At 43.8% G+C, this 21,011-nt stretch overlaps 1 protein-coding gene across 1 annotated transcript; it reads right to left on the bottom strand.

The window, feature by feature from the left end:
* Nucleotides 1-1,523: 1,523 nt before the first annotated feature.
* CSF2RB (colony stimulating factor 2 receptor subunit beta) lies at nucleotides 1,524-20,490 on the bottom strand. The gene is made up of 14 exons (XM_062012012.1): nucleotides 20,244-20,490; nucleotides 19,224-19,386; nucleotides 16,259-16,388; nucleotides 13,080-13,264; nucleotides 12,609-12,757; nucleotides 11,582-11,753; nucleotides 11,354-11,486; nucleotides 11,092-11,252; nucleotides 10,089-10,234; nucleotides 9,811-9,985; nucleotides 8,545-8,635; nucleotides 8,188-8,257; nucleotides 6,614-6,717; nucleotides 1,524-6,322 (listed from the first exon to the last, which is right to left on the bottom strand). Exons 2-14 carry the CDS (start codon nucleotides 19,291-19,293, stop codon nucleotides 5,164-5,166), a joined length of 2,745 nt encoding a protein of 914 aa, XP_061867996.1. The 5' UTR covers nucleotides 19,294-19,386; nucleotides 20,244-20,490; the 3' UTR covers nucleotides 1,524-5,163.
* Between the last annotated feature and the right edge of the window lie 521 nt (nucleotides 20,491-21,011).

The following is a 21,011-nucleotide window of genomic DNA, read 5'->3' as shown; positions in this document are numbered from 1 at the left end:
CTCAGGAAGACAATGAGATATCAGATAAATATATCAATTAAGGATTTAATTATTTACTGTATTTTTCTCCATGTTTACTACACCCTGTCTTTGAGCATCCTCTGCAAATATTGGTGGAGACAGAATACTGGGCAAGATGGAATGACTGTTTAAACAACAATGTGTTAGCCTTATGTCCCTATATTACAGCCTGAAGTAGAAGGGAAGCAAAGGGTGTCTTTAGATGCTTAAACAGTATCATGAATCTGTCATGAGTCTGCAGAGAATGAAATAAGCTCAAAATTGTGTGTCAACATCCCATCTATCTCTGCATACAGCAAGGTCAAGCAAGTTAGAGGTACACTGCAAGGCTACAGCAGATGCAAAAGTACTCGTCTCCAAAATTTGCCATGTATGTACACACTGTGAACAAGGAACGGCAATTTTTTTAAAGGAGTATAGGGAGAGCCATCCAGTTGTTTCTGATAGCTTTACATCTACTTTTCTAGACAAACAAATCAGCCTTAAACAACGAGGACCATATGCTCCTCTACCAACACACTGGAAAGGACTCTATGAATCTACAAAGCCTTTGACCTAAAGCTGGCCCACGTTGAGCAAGTTTGCAGAGGAGTCTGGGTCCACCCACCTAACACCATGGTGAAACATCCATCATGTAAGATGAGGAGTTGCTAGGATCAAGACTGGAGCATATGGAATCCTGGCAGCCACTTGGAAGGACTTAAAATGGGACAAAACAAGTATGATGTCATTGTGCTACTTATTCCCCACATACAGAACATGACATGCAGGGGTTTATTTTCATGGAAATTTCAGAGGGATCGTGTTGGGAGCAAGAAGAAGAGGCCGAGATCATTCACTGGCGTTGTGTGGGAGTAAGATTGTGTGTACAAATGTGTTTGACTGAATGAACAACAAACAAACTACACAGGGACTGACAGGATGGGTTGGGTTTATTTTCCATTACCCTGCAGAGATACAGGATTCTCAGAAATTCTCCATCTGTTGTTCCTTGAGGCCTTGGAGGGCTTTCCACTGCAGGCTTCCTTTTCTAGCAAACTGAAAGCCTTATTTCCCTTCCTTAAATGAAAGACAACCCCCAGGCCAGCAGGAACAGAACAATAGATTAGTTCAGCATGGATCTTAATTAGAGCTATTGAGGTCACAATATACTTACTACCCTAATCTCATGCAAATTCAGGTAATATATTTCTGGTTGAGGAAGATTATGATGAGGAATAATGAGCAGTGAAGAGAAAAATGTCTGCTGTGAAACACACGTATGTTTGAGCACACCGGAGGCAAGGCTTGCAGTGATTTCATAACTGTATGTTCAGCGTAAATCGAGAGTTGTAAAATGTGATTTACAGTATTAATGGAGATGCCTACTTCTCCTTTTATGCCTGCATAGGTGTTGTGGTTTAACTCTAGCCAGCAGCTGAGCACCATGCAGCTGCTCACTCACTCCCCCCTCCCCCAGTGGGGTCAGGTGGAGAATCGAAAAAAAAAGTGAAGCTTGTGGGTTAAGGTAAGAACAGTTTAATAACTACAACAAAAATAAAATAATACCAATGAAAAGGAATATTACAAGAAGGGAGTGAAATAAAACCCAAGGAAAGTGATGCCCACTGCAATTGCTCACCACCCACTGACCAATTCCTGAGCAGCGATCCGCCCCTCCCCGACAGGTCCTCCCAGTTAACATACCAGGCATGATGGTCCATAGCATGGAATAGCCCTGTGGCCAGTTTGGGTCAGCTGTCCTGGCTATGCTCCCTCCCAGCTCCTTGTGCACCTCCTCGCTGAAACCGAAAAGTCCTTCACTTAAGCTAAATGCTACTTAGCACCAACTAAAACATCAGTACATTATCAAAGTTATTCTCACACTAAATCCCAAACACAGCCTTGTACAAGTTTCTAGGATGAAAATTAACTATTCCAGCTGAAACAAGGACAATGGGAAACACTGGTGAGTCATCACTCAGGTAGATATACCAGATGAGGGGCTGGAAATACTAAGCATTCTCACAGAGAGTCCTAGGGAGAAGTGCCTGTCATCATTGGCTCCTGAATCATCAGGATAATGATTCCTCTCCTGCTAAGCACTGGGGAAAGTAGAAGGAGCTTCCTTTTGCACAGTAACTTTGTGGCTCAAGCTAATGATCAGGAAGTTTAAGACCTGGGACTCAGAACAGCTGCTGAGTCTTGAATCACCAGACTAGAGGATTGTAAAATACTTTTTACCACCTCCACTATAGATGGCCATCATGTGGAATAGTAAGGAACATTAATAGGATCAGCAACAGATGGAAGCTTATGGAAGCTTTGATTCTCTAACCCTTCCAGTAAGAAGTGGATTCCAGTGGCACAGCAGAGCTGTGGACTGTGACCCCAACATTCATTACATAATGGTGCTTAGATGGATACTGAAAAAGTCTCTAGAGCAGAAACTCATTCTGTGCTAAAAAAATTATAGTTATAGATGCAAAAGAAAAGCACTGTTCAGCTCTCTTGGCCTGACACTGGCATGTTACTTTGCAAGTTCCAGCCTCCTGAAGTGATCTGCAGACCAAAACATCTGCTCTGTGGGGTCATATCAGTTGTTCTTGTACCCATAAATGCTGTCTCCAAAAGTGACCTCTGCAGTGAAGTGGAAGAGGACAGGAGGAACAGATCACTCTTATAGTACTGGTCACAATGCAAATGGGCTTCATCTGAAGGCCACTGAGCTGCATAAAAGTTCTCCCATTCACTATTCTTGTCGGTTATTAAAACCACAGCAATTCAAGGCTTAGCACATCCAAGATGTGAATCCAGATATCTAATTTGCATATGAATTTGAGCATCTTTTAGTACGTACCTAAATAGAGCACAATCATATAGCCTGGAAGAAATTGTTTTTGCTATTTACAAAAGGTCAAAGAAGAGACTAACAAAAAAATCCATTTACTAGGAAAGGACTATATCGAAAATCCCTGAAATTGTTCATCGATATTCTCCATCAGAGGCTGCAACTGTCTGCCTTTTGTTCTCAAGAATGCCAAACCGAGTTTGCACACATTTCAGATTTAAAAAGGTAGTTATAAGGACTTAAATTCTGAAAAAAAAACAATGCATTTCACTGCAATTTCTGAATCAGCACTGTCCCTTTAACACAGCAGGAAGAATCATCTGACACAAACACAGAGCTCCTTCTCATTATCTCTGTCAAATAATATAGCAAAGTCAGGAAAAAACATCCTACCCCACAGGTGGTGTACCTGAACATATACAATTTTGGAGGCCTGATAAGATGAGCTAATGGCAATGTTATTGTAACCATAATGCTTTTAGCATATGAAAAGAAATATTTCTAGGAAGGAATAATATTTTTATTAGCATAATTTTTCTCTTTGAAAAGAGAAACATGGGTTATTTCGGAATACAAGCCCACCCTCAGGTCTGAAACCAAAGCCAAACTGATCACAGAATCGCAGCTCCTAACAAAGGTGCTTACCTTGCACCACTTTCCTCACAGCAGAACTGGGAAAAAACTAGTTCTCTTTCTCAACATAGCTTATTACTCAGAAGGAAGGAAACAAATACCAAACAACAAAAAGAAATGAGAATTAATTACATAGTTAAGATTAATTATGTCATGCATAAACAGCTAACTAACCTAAGAGAAAATAGTATCATACTTTAACAGTTAGAAAAAACCCAGGAAACACAGGTTTCTGCATTTTCATGACACTTCTTACCTGTCATTTTTTGCCTCACTCCCTTCCTTTTCCTGTACTTCATGAGTACATTATTGAGTTTTCTTTCAATAATGTACCTTCTGCCTCACTGCAGCCTGCTTTACATATCTCAGTAATGTTTCCTTTTTACCCTTAGAATACATTGTGACACACTGCAGCTTAACATTAAGAAAGTTTTCCTAGACTTCAACATTTTTGTCACAAGTTTATTTACTCTTCTATTACTGTCTGAGCAGTGTATAGGGGAAAGGGACCTGGGGGTCTTGTTGGACAGCAGGATGACCATGACCCAGCAACATGCCCTCATGGGCAAGACGGCCAATGGCTTCCTGGGGTGTATTAGAAGGGCTGTGGGCAGTAGGTCGAGAGAGGTTCTCCTCCCCTTCTCTGCCCTCTTGAGACCATATCTGGAATATTGTGTCCAGTTTTGGGCCCCTCAGTTCAAGGACAGGTAGCTGCTGGAGAGAGTTCAGTACAGGGCCACAAAGAACATGAAGGGAGTGGAGCCTTGTATCCTTATGATGAAAGGCTGAGGAAGCTGGGGCTCTTCAGCTTGAAGAGGAGACTGAGGGGTGACCTCATTAATATTTACAAATACGTAAAGGGCGAGTGTCAGGAGGATGGAGCCAGGCTGTTCTCAGTGATAGCCAATGACAGGACAAGGGGCAATGGGTACAAGCTGGAACACAAGAGATTCCAAAGAAATACAAGGAAGAATTTCTTCACTGTGAGGGTTATAGACCACTGGAATGGGCTCCCAGATAGGTTGTTGAGTCTCCTTCTCTGGAGACATTCCAAACCCACCTGGACGAGTTCCTGTGAGACCTACTCTAAATGGTCCTGCTCTGGCAAGGGGGTTGCACTAGATGATCTTTCAAGGTCCATTCCAACCTTTAAGATTCTGTGATTCTGTGAATCTGTGATTAGACAATATCTAGCTCATCCCAATAGTGGAAAGGTAGAGATATGAAAGCTCCTTGGTGATTCTTATATCTATTTTACACACATACACAAGTTTATCAAGATTGCTCATAAGAATACAAGATTTCTTTCCAAGGTTTCCAAGCCTGTCTTCTTCTGATAGCGTTTCATGCTATTAACTCTGCTTTTCCTGGCTCAGGCAATCTGGTATTATTGCAAGATGACTGTGATCACAGGGACATCATGGGATCAAGAGGAAGCTAATCTGTTCATTGTGGATAAGTCAAAAAGCTTGATATTTGGATTGTCTTCATGCCAAATCTGTGAAGGCCATTGAGAAGGATATTGAGTTATTTCAAGTCTTTCAATATATTGGACTGGAAGCTGGAAAAGAGAACTGGCATTCATTTGTTCCAGGGTGTAAGGGTTCATTTCCATCAGATAGCAGATGAAAACTTCTTTCAGTTACCTGTAGCTTTGGTATTCATTAATATTTACCTATTTAATAGATTTCTGTGATCCTCAAAGACTGCTGCCAGGGAAAGTAATCATCTGATTTCAGGTGCTTGAAGAGCTGAATAGCCTGCATTTTTGATACATCCTTTGCCTTGCCGGCAATGACTTCATCGTCAGATACAGGCTTCCCACGTGTTGTCTTGCCTTCAGAAAGCTTCATGACTTGGTGGTCTTCTTGACTAATATCTGTTTTCACACCAGATTTTAGACTGTGGAAACAATAGTCACCAACCTGGCAAAGGAAAACTGGCTCAGTGCTTTCAGGGTTTAAGACCACTAAATCACCCTCTGACAAAGGCAACTTTCTAGGAAGATCATTTCCCTTCTGCAAGACAGGCAAAGAAATCTTTGTGGTTTCTGAATGCCCACAGGGACCTAAAGGGACTGTAAGGTAGTCTCCAAATGCATCCGGGTGCAATTCAGAAGAGATTGGCGCTTGATCTGAAATTGAGACCGTGACAGCAGTTTTCCCAGGAGAAAACCGATGGCAAGAGCGGTCACTGGGCGTCTGGGGCTCCTGGGAGTCATGAGGTGACTGCCCAGCAGTGACAAGCAGCGGCTGGGAAGAGTCTCTGGCTGGTGGCAGTAATGAGCTCTCAGTGGTGATGTACTCCGAGCGGCATTCCTGAGGGGACATCATACAGCCAAGAGCCTTTGGGCATTTCTGCTCTTCTCTTCTCACACTTGCGCCTTTCCCACAGGCTGCACCGAGGTGCTGCATTTTTTCCTTCTGATCCGAGAGCAGGAAGGGCTGTGGAGGACCTGCTCCTGGCTGTTCTTGCCTCTGTGGAACCTGGGGACAGTCTTCTTTTGGGAGGGCCACACACTGAAGGGAAACTGATTTCTCATGGACTCCCACAGGGTCCACTTCCAAGGTCTGATGTATATTGGGCTGGGAGGACATCACTGTGCTGTACAAGTATGGACCATTGAAAGCAAAGCAAGTCCGGAGACCAATACTTGAATTACCACTGTTTCTCCTTGAAACAATAAAGGAATGACCAGCAAACTGGCTTGAGCAGACAACTGGGGCATGTTCTGTCTCTTTTAAAGCATGGTAAGAGTTCTGCGTGTCCAGTGCAACAGGAGAAACATCTGTCTTTGTAGCCAGTTCTTCAGGAGACTCTGTCAAAATCTTCATCTGACTGAATGTGAGAAAGTTAAAAGTAGCTTATGAGAGGTATTATTGTGGTAAACATAATATATAAAACAAGATTACTTGAAAACGCTCATAGCTACACATAGGGTTAGAAAAAATATTTATTGGGTAAACAGACTGACCCAGATAGCAAAAAAAAACGCCCCCATTATGCCTTCCTCAAAAGCAACTTGTGTCAGCTTTTTAATGACATAATACTTGACTACATCCTGCCTTGACTTAGGGAGCGCTTTAGAACTATCATCCACTGTAGCACTATAATGCCCTGCTCACTCACCTGTCTTCAACTTGCAGGAAGCTAGCTTGCTCTGTCTTCTCTGAAAGGTTGGATTTGTTGAAGTCCAGTTGGCTGCTGGTTGGCCAGTTTCCCAAGTGTACTTTCTGAAAATAAAAAAGCAGATGTAACAAGAGACCAATGACTGGCAGTGGAATCAAGAACCATACATTCCTCATGGACAAAGAAAACAAATAGGAGCATCTACAGCATCTGGCTATAAGGATACAACTTAAATAATATGACCAGGGCTCAGTTAGAGTTGAAGCTGGCCAATATTCTATCAGACAATAAGAAGGACTTTTTAAAGTAAGTTCACAGCAAGAGGAGATCTAAAGAAAACATTAGACCAATACTTTTTGATGATGGTCACTTGTCTAACAGAGATGAAGAAAAAGCAGAGTGTGGGCTTTTGCCTCAATCTTTAATAATTCTGGTAGACCTTTAACAGTACTGAATCAAAGAACCATGAGTGCAAGAGCAGTGACTTTCCATTTGTGGAGACTGTAAGGGACCAGCTGTATGAGCTGAATGTCAATAAGTCCATGAAGCCTGATGGGATTCATCCGAAAGTACTGAGGGAGCTAGAGGGTGTTATGTCAGGACACCTCTTGGTCATCCACCAAAGGTCTTGGGAGTCTGGGGAAGTTTCTGCTGACTATAAGCTAGCCAACATTTTTCCACTTTACAAGAAGGGAATGAAGGAAGACCTAGAAAACTAGAGACTTGTGAGTCTAACATGAGTTCCTGGGAAAATTATGGGGAGGCTTATGCTGGGTGTTATTGGAAGGTATTTAGAGGACAAAGCATCCATCAGGCACAGTCAATATGGGTTCACAAAGAGAAAGTCCTGTTTAACCAGTTTTATATCCTTCTGTGATAAGGTTACCTGCCTAGTGGATGAAGGGAAGGCAGTGGATGTAGTGTTATTTTATTTTCCTAAGGCTTTTGATACTGTCCCTCACAGTATCTTTCTGGACAAGTTGTCCAACTGTGAGATGAGCAACAGGAAGGCTGGGGGGACTGTTCTCTGAGGAGTAGCTAAGGTCTTTGGGTTTATCTGGTTTGGAGAAAAAGAGGCTGAGGGACAACTTCACTGCTCTCTGCAGTTTTGAAAGGAGAAGTGGAGAGGAAGACGTTGATTTCCTCTCCTGAGTATACAGCGACAGGACGTAGGGTAATGGTTCAAAGCTGTACCAGGTGAGGCTTAGACTTGACATTAGGAAGCATTTCTTTACTGAGAGATTGGTCAAACATCACCCCATTCTAAAAATCTCTGAATTAGTGTTGATTACTACTTGGAGACGAATGAAAGCACCAGCTAATGAAGTTTGCTAATGACACTAGATTATTTCAGTCAGAATTGTGAAGTACTAAAAATTTTCTAGCTTGATTTTAAATCACAGTGATGCTGACAAACACAACACAAAGAAGTTTACTAGTATAAATGTAAGAATATAACTATGTTGAATATGACTTCTAAAAATAAGGCATGGATATATGTTTATGGCAGACTAGGAGACAAGAAGAGCTCTTAAGATTATTGGAAGTCCTTTCAAAATACAGTTCCCTCTTACCCCCAGGTAGCTCTGGATCAGGAGACTCTTGCTAGGGTTTGGAATCTTTTCATCCCACATTTTCTTCTTCCTGCAACAGCAACACAGAAGTTTCAAGGTTTGCTTCTCAATGTGGCAGCAACCAGAAAAGATTGCATCCTGTGTACCGTGCTGCTCTCCACAGTAAGACATCACCAAGGCCCTGGCACACCACCACCCATCTGTCACCCTTGCACGAACATGCAAAAGGCTGCCTGTTGCACACTAAGGCTCCTCTCTACGTAGACTTCTCTCTCATGAAGGACAAGAAGCACCTCAGTCTTCATGCCACACATGGACACCTCACTGCTGAGTCTCCTAGTCCCAACGCAATCCTACCTGAGGAAATACTTGTAGCTGCAGTAAGCAACCATTAGCAAAGTGATGATGACAGCTGGGAGCATCACTGGAAGAAGCACTGGTGGCAGAACTGAAACAGAAAAAACCAGAAATAGGTATCTACTTGCAGACTGGCTGCTTCCCATAACAGGTTTTTCACTCTAGTTACTCTTTATGCAAGCAGATCGGGTAAATACAGACAGCATGTCAATGGACAGTATCATGAGCCCTTCAAGCTGATGGGATACCCCCCAAAGCAGGACAGACCAAACCTGGCCTGAAAAGTTAAGAAACTAAAGGAGTTTATTATTGCCTTTACTGATTCTTTTTTTTTTTTTAACTGATATCAGAGTAAATAGTTTATGCTAATGTGCTAATGTTTTGGCTTTGTGTGCAACACAAAGGGGAGGGGCTGCAGTGGTGGCCTCTGTAAGAAGTTTCTCTAAACTTTCCCCATCTCTAATTCAGATTCACCTCTGGGACTGAACCGACTGGGCACCTCCATGGTCACTTTTTGAGGAGGAGAAGCTGGAAGGGGAGGTGTTGGAGGTGGTGGAAGGAGCTGGGTGAGAGAGAAGTGATCATGTGAACCCCAAGGTAAGTGAGGGAAGGGAGGAAATGTGCTGGAGACCCTTCTGTGTCCCATGGTAAGATAACAGCTGTCCCCATGTAACCCATGGAGGGCAATGGTGGAGCTGAGATCTGCCAGCAGCTCGTGGAGGACCCCAAGACAGAGGGAGTGGCTGTGCCCAAAGGGGCCATGACTCTGTGGGGAAGCAAAGTTGGAGCAGAGTGTGCAAGGAGTTCTGATGCCATGGAAGGAGACTCACAGGGAGGAGTTTGTGAGGAGCTGCAGCCAGACTCACACCAGACACGTGCCAGAGAGGTTTGTTAGAGACTCTGTCCTGAGGGAGGGACCCCATATTGGAGTAGGGGAAGAAATGTGAGGAGTCCTCCCTGAGGAGGAGGAGGAAGGAGCAGCAGAGACCATCTTGATTGTCCATGTGGAAAATTTAACAGTTGATTGGACTGACCTTGTGAAAGGAAGTAGGAAAGAAACTCGAAAGGTCATTCCTGCTCACCTCCTTCACTGCTGCTGCTGTACTGCAAGGATGCAGGCAGGAGGGCCACCTTGTTAAGCAACCCCAGCCAGCCCATGGCTGGATCAAACTTCAACTCCACCTGACAGGATGTATTTTTCTACAGAAGCATCTCAACCACTGACAGTCCACCAAACCTTACACAAGTAGCCTACAGGAAAAGTACCATTCTCAGTCTTCCAGGTGAACTCCTCACTCCATTCACTCCAAGGCCCCTCATAATCCAGAGGCGTATTCACCCTTGCACGCATTTTCCCCCTATATTCTGTAGCTGATTCCAGCATCTGCAGGGTGAAGATGAAGGGAGGTTCATCATTGCTGATATTTAACTTCTGGAGAGTCTGGGGAGAAGAAAGAAGCACAAAGGATGGAGGTCAAAAGAACTGTATTTCCCATTTGCACAGCAAAGACAAATCCAGAACTCCTGCACTTTCTAAGACTCACTTTTTCGTATTGGTTGGTTTTCCAGTACTCGACTTCGTATCTCTGCTTTATGAAATTGTACTGCAAAGCGTATTTTATCCACCTCAGTTCATACTCTTGGTCCTCTGTCAATGTCACTGACACATTTGCAGGCGGCAGCACCTTAACTGGAACACATGGAATGTCTCAGAGTACTCATCAACACACTGGTCCAACGCTCCCTTTCACCACCGCCAATAGTTTCCAGAGACTGCAAACAATGATGGGTTTTGCCACATAAGAAGTCCTCACTTTTTAACACTTTTTAATTCTCTGCATCTTCATTTTCTAGTCAAATACAATAAACCAGTAGACCCTTAAATAACAGAAAAACCATATCCATGAATACTGACAACATTCCCTGTGTACAGAAAAGCAACAAAATAATATTTGAAATGTCTCTACTAGTCCACCACACTTCCAGAGACTTTCAGCTCTCTTGGAGCCACTACCTGATCTTTTCACCTACTACAGGAGCAATGCCAGCTGTGGTCTGTGAAAAGTAGCACCTGTACCCCCAGATAGATGCAGGCACAGATGATCCACCTCTGATAGCTCACTCACCCAGTGCTCCAGGGACCACTACACAAACCCACAAGAGCTCCAGTGGCCTCTTGGGAAATCACATAGTAACAGGCTCCCCTCAATCACAGCTCCCATGGAACAACAATGAGGGACAATCACAGAGAAGTCAACAGGGTGACAGCCGCTCACTGGGGAGATCTGGGTCACAAACCAAATTTCTGGACAGCAGTTTCGACCACCACCACCTTCCTCAGAGAAACAACTGTGCTGAGGAATTCCACACCTACAAGCTACCTCTCCCAGATCTGATATAGCATCCAGTTTCTCTCTTCATCAGTCCTAGTGTCTTCTTCCCAGACACTTTTCCACACCACCACTGCCCTCAGCCTCACTTGCCAAGACAGGCATCTATCTCTCCAAGAACCTCCCAGGAAAAGCAAGAAACAACACAGCATCTCACTGTTCTTGTAGGCTTCAATCAGTTTCTCCTCTGTCTTGGCCCGGACAGACACAAGGTACTGGCTCTGACTGCTGGAGTTGCTGACAGGGATCTCACAGCTCTGGACCACATATGGGACATGGGGAAAAGCCTTCTCATGCACAGGAGAGCACTCCTTTTCTCTGGAGGGAGAAAAAGAAGCTGAGCTGAGATCAGGGGAATGAGAAAGAGAGGAAACTCCATGGGAGAGGTGCAGGAACACTGTCACGGGCAGAGCACGTACACTGATGCTGGAGTGTCCCTGAAGAACAAGCCAAAGAGGACAGAGGTGGTGATCACTTTCTTCACTTCCCAGCTGCATGTCAGACGATCTGCACCATTGAAGAGGCAGCGAATATTCCTGGGCTGAAGGCCTCCTGCAGAGAGGATGAGAGCAAGCTAAGTGCCAGGAAAGGTCTGGCTTCTCAGCCAGCACTTCCACCTCCGCACAGCCCCACTCCATCCCAGCTACCTTCAGAGGTCTCCCATGACGCCTCCGTGCTCCACTCACTGTACAGCCCAGAGAAGCCACTGGCTGGCCCTGGCCTGGCTCGCACACGGGCAACGTAGCTGCTCCCTGGGACAAGGTCCTTGTAGCTGATGAGGCAACGTGTGGTGCTAGAGAGCGAGAGCCAGGCAGCTTTCTGTTGTTGAGGGAAAGGAGAGAGAGGGGAGGGAGGAAATTGAGAAGTTGGACAATGGCAAAGAGGATGGTGGGAAGACAAAGAAAGAGTGAGAGGAAGTGACTGTCAGGCTGCATCTCCCAGCAGTTCCATGCAAGTGATGGTCCAGGCGTATGCTGCCATGCAGTGCTCCTCACTCCCATACTGGAGGGAATTCAGCATGTGTGGTACCAGCACAACATAGGAAGGGTGAGGTACAGGCATTGTTGGGTACAAGCTGCACCAGCAAGCAGGTCAGCTTCTGCAGCTTGCAGAGCCCTGTTTGACTTCAGCACCAGCTACACAAATTCACAACACTGCTCTGTGCATAATTTTATGTGAATCTGGCCAAGATATTTCTCAAAAACTAAAGTTCAGGCTGACAGGTACAGAACAAATACACATGCAGATGTCAGAAAACAATACATCCAAGGATATGGACTCTCAAAAACTCAAAAACAATATCCCAAACATTTCTTTCTGGGAGAGGATGCAGCCTCAGATATGTTCTGCCATTTTCCCACATGAACCCACAGACTCCTGTTGGAATGTGCTTTAATTCCACTTGGGAGGGATTCAAGGCAAAATCAATTCCAACTAAAAACCAAGTACAGTGTGGGTTTTTTTTTTTTTTGGTGAAGAGCAGATCTTTGCATTCATTTCAGGACAAATGGTATTTCATTGACCAAGTCGCCCACAGGCAGAAAAACATTTGTTGCATGTCCTCATAATGCCTGAGAATGGAGAAGCCATTCATTTGCACAGATTTTACCACAGGCTCTCCATTGTCCAAAAGGGTGCAGTCCAAACCAGTCAGCCCAGTTCTTCTGCTCTTACCTCCCAGGACTCCCACTCCCGCTTGTAAGTGACTTCATACTCCAGTGCACTGCCCAGCCCTTGGTTTCCATCAGCTACTTTCCATGTCAGCAAGAAGTCTCCTGATTTCATCGAGCTGACAGAGAGGTTTTGAGGTGGGAGAGTCTGAACTGGAAGGTGAAGGTGCAACCCGTGAGATGAGATAGTGAGGACAAGGATATAAAGAGGCAAAGAAAACACCTAGGTAAGCTTACTCATTCCCATAGTACTCATTCCCTCTGACACATCAAGTAGGTCTTGCTTGAGTCCCCCTCCCATGTCCAGTTGCTCCCAGGAACTTGCCCTCTCCCTCTTTGTTCCATCCTCTCCATGTGGAACTCTTCGGCAGTTTCCACAACACAAGCAGAATCCACCTCTTGACCGAAGGGCAAATACATTCTGGAAGACCCTTCACATTAATTGGAAAATGAGAATTTGGTATCCAGTCCTTACCATTTCGATAAAGATCGACACTTAGTTCTGCTTGAAGTGTCTTGTTAGGTTTGAAGCTGTAAACATCATCTACCCCTATTCCAAAATTGTCTGTAGTGATGCGACAAACCCAGTGCACATAGGAGTCTGGAGCCTCGTGTAAATCATCTTCTGCCTGGCGTTCGCAAAACATCTCATTGTTCTCCCTGTGTGTAGAGAAAGTCATCTATAAAGACCTGATCTGGAGGCCTACAGTTAATGCAAAATTAAACACCTGAAACCAATTCCATTCCATTCTATTATTATCGTTTACTTGGCCACATGTCTTCTTCTCACTGTACCTATTAGTCCTGTTTTGCACCGGTTAATATGACAAACAATTTTAAGAGCAGGAGTTTTGCCAAATGCCTTCCCATTTCAAAGTTGCACAGCAGAATGTATTATTTTTATGCCAGTCTATTTTTGTTAGTTTTTAGCCTAACTCTCCATAATCTCACAGTATAATGAAAAATGTCACGGAAATGCACTTTTTATTCAGAGCGAAAGGTAGTAAAGTTTCTGGTGGTCCTTAGCTTCTCAAAGACATTTATTTTGTAGTCCCAGAGAGACACTTAAAAAAAAAAGCAACCTCCAACAAAAATGTGCTTCTGTATCCTTAGTAGTTCTGTTCTGGCAAGGGACCTTACACATTCATTAAAGATTTCATCCAGAATGTTAATCGTACTTTTAGATAGCCTTTCTCCAGGCCAAATTGCATCATGAAAATTAGAAACAGTATTTTAAAGTAGACAGGAGAGAATAAGCTTTGGGTGCTTGCAGTAGCCTGAGCTGCTGGAGTGATGTGTTGCTTCTTTTTGTACCCTCTGAAATTGTGTTTGTGCTTATGGCTTCATGCCCAGTATATTATATTGTTCCAGTGCAGATGAGATATATTTTGTGAATATCTAAGGCCAAATATTGTCTTCTAAGATAGAATGGAATATGCTAGCCAACTATGCGTCAGTAAGCATTATTCAGCACTATTGCTATTTTTAAAAGCTATATATTAGCAAGGAAACCAGGAATATTGTTCAAATATGGATGGGACTGATCATACATCTGCATACCCTTAAACAAGAGTCAGTCCAAGGGTTATGAAGTCACAGAATCACAGAATCTTAAAGGTTGGAAGGGACCTCGAAAGATCATCTAGTCCAACTCTCCTGCTAGAGCAGGACCTCCTAGAGTAGGTCACACAGGAATTCATTCAGATGGGTTTGTAATGTCTCCAGAGAAGGCGACTCAGCAACCCATCTGGGCAGCCTGTGCCAGTGCTCCATCACCCTCATAGTGAAGAAGGTTTTCTTTGTGTTTCTTTGGAACCTCTTGTGCTCCAGCTTGTACCCATTGCCCCTTATCCTGTCATTGGCTATCACTGAGAAGAGCCTGGCTCCATCCCCCTGACACCTGCCCTTTACACATTTGTAAACATTCATGAGGTCACTCTTCAGTTTCCTCTTCTGCAAGCTAAGTAGCCCCAGCTCCCTCAGCCTTTCATCATAAGGATACAAGGCTCCACTCCCTTCATGTTCTTTGTGGCCCTGTACTGAACTCTCTCCAGCAGCTCCCTGTCCTCCTTGAACTGAAGGGCCCAGAACTGGACACAATATTCCAGATGTGGTCTGATGAGGGCAGAGAAAAGGGGAGGAGAACCTCTCTTGACCTACTAACCACAGCCCTTCTAATACACCCCAGGATGCCATTGGCCTTCTTGGCCATGAGGGCACATTGCTGGCTCATGCTCATCCTGCTGTCCATCAGGATCCCCAGGTCCCTTTCCCCTACACTACACTCTAACACTTCATTCCCCAACCTGTACTGGCACGTGGGGTGATTCTTTACCAGATGCAAGACTCTACACTTGCCCTAGTTGAATTTCATCAGATTTCTCCCTGCCCAACTCTCCAGCCTGTCCAGGTCTTGTTGGATGGCAGCACAGCCTTCCGGGGTGTCAGCCACTCCCCCCAGTTTACTACCATCAGCAACCTTGCTGACAGTGCCCTCTGTTCCCTTGTCAAGGTCACTAATGAATATGTTGAACACACTGGTCCCAGCACCGACTCCTGAGGGACTCCCCTAGTTACAGGCCTTCGACTAGACCCTGCCCCATTGATCACAGCTCTCTGCCTTCTTCCCTTCAACCAGTTAACAATCCACCTGACTCTATCCACTCACCAATGGTACTTTACAGTTTGGGATTAAGTCAACTTTCCTTCATCTATGAGATGATTTTGCTTAATCATTTTCCATTTAGGTTTCTGCTGTAGGGATGCCCACACTTAACATCTGCTTGTCTGATTAGTTCACTACAGTCATGTGTCCTGTGTGATCCACATCCTCCATTATGTAACAATGTTCCAGAGAATCTGAGTAATTTTATATCATCTTTTCCCAAAAGTATTAGCTTCAAGGTCCTGTTCCAAAGACCTTTCAACTGCTTTTAGGTCTATTAATTTGCTCTTCTCTACAATAAAATCAAAAGGTCTTTCCTTCGTATACCCCCAGTCTCTAATACATTTTCTTCTCTGATTTCCATTTTTATCTTCCTCTCTCCCTTGACTGTTCTTCCGTCTTTATCCCTTCTTAGCCTCACAGCTGATCCAGTCTGGCATTTCAGTTCCCTTTTCTTAAAGAAATGGATGTAACAGAGAGATACTGTTATAAACAGACCAGGATCTCTGGGAGAAAAAGTGATAGCACAGATGAACTCACCAGTCTTCTCTATCTCACAAACACACAGTCTATGCAGGTTTCTCAGAAGTGATCAAAATCATATTTTCTGTGATGATCCCATTTGGGCTGAATAACGGGGGGCAATGTCTCTCCCCCTTTAGGTTTATAAACAACACACAGGCTCACATTTGTTTTGACACCATCTTCTCCACTTCATTAATAGCAACCTCTATGTCTCATCTTATTTCATATCTATGATCTCACAACAAAATTATGGGAAAATAATTGTAAAGGTGATAAAAATAACTCTGCTAATAAATCCAATTCCTAGAAGAAGCCTCAGGAGCAGGAACAACTTTTAATCTAACCCATTGATGGAAAGAGGTGGCCATGCTTTCTAAAAACTTGGCTGCTGGTCCCTAGGATTCCAACTTGTGGACAATTTCCCTTTGGACTTTTATTGAGCACAGCACATGTCAGGTACTTACATCATAATGTTATCCCTTTGGTAAAGACTCATACCAACAAGGGCATGAGCCTCTGAATGCTCCAACCATGTGCAGGTCAACTGTGAGTTGTAGTCATTGTAGCAGCTCAAGCTCTTCATAGGGATACTCTCTGAGAAAGGAAATTGGGGGAGAAAAAAAAGTTGCAGTGGTTACAAACATAAATATTAAGAGATATTCTCACCATAGTGATTGTGCCAGCAGAATGGGGAAGGTGCTGGTAACTGTACTCTCTTCACAGCAATAGAAAATTACTATTGGTGAAAATATGTGTGAAGTTGTGGCCATTCTGCATACCTCCACAATACAGAAGTGTCCATAGAATCATAGAATCATTTCAGCTGGAAGAGACCTTTAAGATAATCAAGTCCAGCCTTTGTCCCAGCCCTACCAACTGCTAGACCATTTCCCTAAGTGCAACATCCACCCATCTCTTAAACAGCTCCAGGGACGGTGACTCCAGCACCTCCCTGGGCAGCCTGCTCCAATGCCTGACAACCCATTCAGTAAAGAAATTTCTCCTCATATCCAGCCTGAACCTCCCTGGCACAACTTGAGGTCATTTCCTCTTGTTCTATTGCTCGTTACTAGGGAGAATACACAGACCCCCCCGTTGCTACAACTTCCTTTCAGATAGATGTAGAGAGCGATAAGGTCTACCCTGAGCCTTTTTTTCTCCAGGATAAACAGCCCCAGATTCCTCAGCCATTTCTCATGTGAGACATGCTCCATATCCTTTACTAGCTTGGTAGCCCACCTCTCCAGCACCTCAGTGTCCTGGGCCCAAAGCTGGACAAAGTATTTGAGGTGCAGCCTCAGCAAAGCTGAATACAGAGGGATGATCACCTCCCTCTTCCTGTTGACAACATTGTTCCTGATACAGGCCGGTATGCTGTTGACCTTCTTGGTCACCTGGGCACGCTGCTGGCTCATTTTTAGCCAGCTGTCAACCAACACTCCCAGGTCCTTCTCTGCCTGGCAGCTTTCCAGCCACTCCTCCCCAAGCCTGTAGCACTGCTGGAGGCTGCTGTGGCCCAAATGCAGGACCTGGCACTTGGCCTTGTTGAAACTCATGGCATTGGCCTTAGCCCAGCCATCCAGCCTATCTAGATCTCTCTGTAAATTTTCCCTACCCTCAAGCAGATCAACACTTCCACTCAGCTTGGTGTCACCTGCAGACTTACTAAGGGTGCACTCTATTCCCTCATCTAGATCATTAATAAAGATGTTAAACAGGAGTGGCCTGAGTACTGAGCCATGGGGGACACCATCCATGACCAGCTGCCAATTGGATTTAACTTCACTGGCAACCAATTATTTGGACTCAATCACTTAACCAGTTTTCCACCCAGGAAAGTGCACGTCCATCCAAGTCAAGAGCAGCCAACTTCTCTGAGAGAACACTGTGGGTAAAAGTGTCAAATGCCTTACTAAAGTCAAGGTCAACAACGTCCACAGCCTTTCTTTCATCCAAGCCAAGCTAGAAGTAACAACAATGAAGCAAGACTTTTGTGCCTGCAAGGCACAGAGTTCTAACCAACATATCACTTTTCAAACACTAGCTGTTCGCAGGGATTAGTAGATACCACAGTCAGCGGGCATATGGTGACTGTTACAGCTTTGTGTGTTGCTCTATGGGACTTTGCCACTAACCACCTAGTAAAGGTTATGACACTAGAAAGGTATCTTTAAAAGTGAAGTGTTCTGGGAAGAAACCTTACTTCAATCTTCTACTAAAAGACAGTGCAAAGTGAGTTCTACAGCAGTCCTTGCATAGCCAGAAAATGGAGCACATGACACAGAAAAGGTTGATCTGAATGTAAGGCTTAGGCCCTGAATACCAAGAGACTAGTCTGACCTATACTGGAATACGTTTTCCCTCAGAGATCTCAAAAGGAGATGTGCTGCAATTAACATTAGGCCAGGCAAGATAACCTCCAGCAGCTGCAGACAACAGACTGGTATCTATCTTGGAAAACAGAGATGACTGTGGGGCACGCTTTCTGACAATAATTTTTTTCTGATATGTTTAGGATGGGTACAGGCTTAGTTGTCATGCAGAAACGGTGCACTAGGTGATCCAAGGGGGATCAGAGGGGAAGGAGAGGAGAGGAGAGGAGAGGAGAGGAGAGGAGAGGAGAGGAGAGGAGAGGAGAGGAGAGGAGAGGAGAGGAGAGGAGAGGAGAGGAGAGGAGAGGAGAGGAGAGGAGAGGAGAGGAGAGGAGAGGAGAGGAGAGGAGAGGAGAGGAGAGGAGAGGAGAGGAGAGGAGAGGAGAGGAGAGGAGAGGAGAGGAGAGGAGAGGAGAGGAGGGGAGGGGAGAGGAGAGGACGAAAGAAGGAAAGGACGAAAGAAGGAAACAAGGAAAGAAGAAGGAAAGAAGGAAAGAAGGAAAGAAGGAAAGAAGGAAAGAAGGAAAGAAGGAAAGAAGGAAAGAAGGAAAGAAGGAAAGAAGAAAGAATCTCTCAGTGCATCAGAAGAGAGAAGCCATTAAACCCATAAATACAAGCAATGGACACGGCAGGTGTCTCTGTCAGCAAGAAGAAAACCAGTTAATCTGGAATGTTGCTGCTGGTGACCCCCACACATTTACCCCTCATTTTATGTCTGTCTACTTGTTTCTACTCCTGTACACTAGCATCTTTCATTTTCCTATGTTTTCATTAACTATCAGGGTCTGTTCCTCCTTCCTATTCACTCATTAACCAGTCAGGTTGCTCATCTCAACCATTTATCCAGTATTTCACCTGTCCATACCACCACCATACAAATTATTTGTCTGTACATGCCTCTGCTACGTACAGGTTTTGATCAAGATGTCTGTTCTCCTACAGCATAGAAGATGGCAGAAGGAAGCAGAAAAGCAATCAGAAAATGAGGAAGAAGGAGATAGATTAAAAAAAAAAGCAATAATGGAAGGATAAAAGACAAAATAAACTTTAAACTCACCTCGAGTATCTTTGACACACAAGGCCAAACACAGATTCAGCAGAAGGACGAAAACCTCTTTTGTGTTCATACTGTCCTTTGCACACAAGTTTGATCCTAAGTCAGATGGTAATTGTTTTCATTGCCCACTGGCTACTCTCTTGCTCTGCTTATTGTGGAGTTTCTTGTTTTCATTTCACATAAAGAGAAGTAAAACTGAATTAGGGAACTTCTTTAGGCTTCGTGATGGAATGACATTCAGAAAGAACTTCTACCAAGTGCTTATTGTAGGAAAAAATCCACATTTTCTTACTGTGTGAGCTTGTGACATGAGCAAAGAGTGAAGATGTAAATACACATTTCCAAGGAAGTGCAGCTATTCTTTCAGTTGAGTAGCAACAAGAAACAATCCTCATCTGTGGAGAGAACTCAGCCTCCAGACTCATTCATCCTTCTGCTCCTCACACTCAAAGTCTTCCTAATGAACCACAACAGCGTTCTATTTTTCACCTGTCCTCAAAAATACGATCCCCAACCACGTAGCTCCTGTGAGCCATAGGAGTTGAATTTCCACATTCACTCGCTTTCAAATTTCTCTTCAACATGCTGCTTTTCCAATTTCCCAAATTGTAGAAATAATACCAAAGATTTTTTTAAAATTTTTTTAATGTTTTTTATTGAGATTGAGAGTAGATTTAGTGCTCCAAAACCACAAACCACACTGTTCAATACTGGAATTCAAGTCCTTTTGGCCATTTCTTGTTTCTCTCAAAAGTATAATAAACTTACCTACTCAAGTATGTGGTGGAGCTGAGAATCTTTTCTATTTAAGGAGGCATGAAAAAGCCTCCTAGCAATTCCTATTGACTTTCAGATTCCTGAACACCACTTCTTTACACCAGAACCAGCTGGCTGAGCCCTTGAATAATCATTACAGCTAAGGAGGAATCCTCAAGAAATCCTCTAATGACTCACAATCCCTTGTATGAGAGAAGACGCTCTGTCATTTTTATCTCCCCAGAAAGGAAGCAGCACCCTTACCTGAATTCATAGCTGTCTGTGAGGCAGACGATTCAAGCTGACGGGACTCTCCCTGCCCAGCCTCCCCCCACAGCACCAGATTCTTCTGATGCTGAAACCATCAAAACCACACTTCCCTACGACTGCAGACAGAAGGTATAGACCAACCACAGGATTTTCTTGGCCAGTCAGTCTTCAAAATAATGACTCTTTCTTCCATGCACCTCAAATGCCACTTTAAAAGAAGCAGACCACACCCTTTCAAGGAAAGTCGAGGTTGCCTCTAAAATAGGAAGCCTGTACTTCCTACTTCAGCCTCCAAAACATTTACTTAGCTGAGACTGTTTAACTAGAAAGGAAGGGGAAGGAAATTTGTCATTGCCAGTCTGCATGTTAACAATTACAAGATCATGGGACTATTGTCTTTTCAGAAAAAAAGAAGTGCTACAGAAGTGAGAAAGTCTAAGAAAATTATCTTGTTTTTAATCCAGTGTTGTCTAGGCTGGACAATCTTCAGGCAGGGATTATCCTGTAATTTATTTGTACATATACATGTGGGCAGGGGAGGAAACTACCATTATCTATGTAACCTTTTAATTTGAGGAACATTTTTTTAAAGTAAGCATTACAGATTTCATCAACAACTAATAATAAATTATAAGTATTCTAGTACATAGAGAAAACAAAAGGAAACTGCTAAGAAGAGTTGATCTGAAGTTATCCTACATGCAAGGCAGACATACTGTTCTACATCTATCTTGAAAACTCAGCCCAGTAGCCTTTAGTAAT

The sequence above is a fragment of the Colius striatus genome, chromosome 1, assembly GCF_028858725.1.
Source record: "Colius striatus isolate bColStr4 chromosome 1, bColStr4.1.hap1, whole genome shotgun sequence".
Taxonomy (NCBI): Eukaryota; Metazoa; Chordata; class Aves; order Coliiformes; family Coliidae; genus Colius; species Colius striatus.
Note: the sequence above shows the minus strand (reverse complement) of the source record. Positions and strands in the feature narration are given on the sequence as shown.

Coding starts and splice junctions, on each gene's coding strand:
- CSF2RB (XM_062012012.1), bottom strand. CDS start 19,293: ATGAACACAAAAGAGGTTTTCGTCCTTCTGCTGAATCTGTGTTTGGCC. Junction 12,758..13,079: donor TGTCGATCTTTATCGAAATG/GTAAGGACTGGA, acceptor TTCACCTTCCAG/TTCAGACTCTCCCACCTCAA. Junction 11,754..12,608: donor GGGAGTGGGAGTCCTGGGAG/GTAAGAGCAGAA, acceptor CCTCAACAACAG/AAAGCTGCCTGGCTCTCGCT.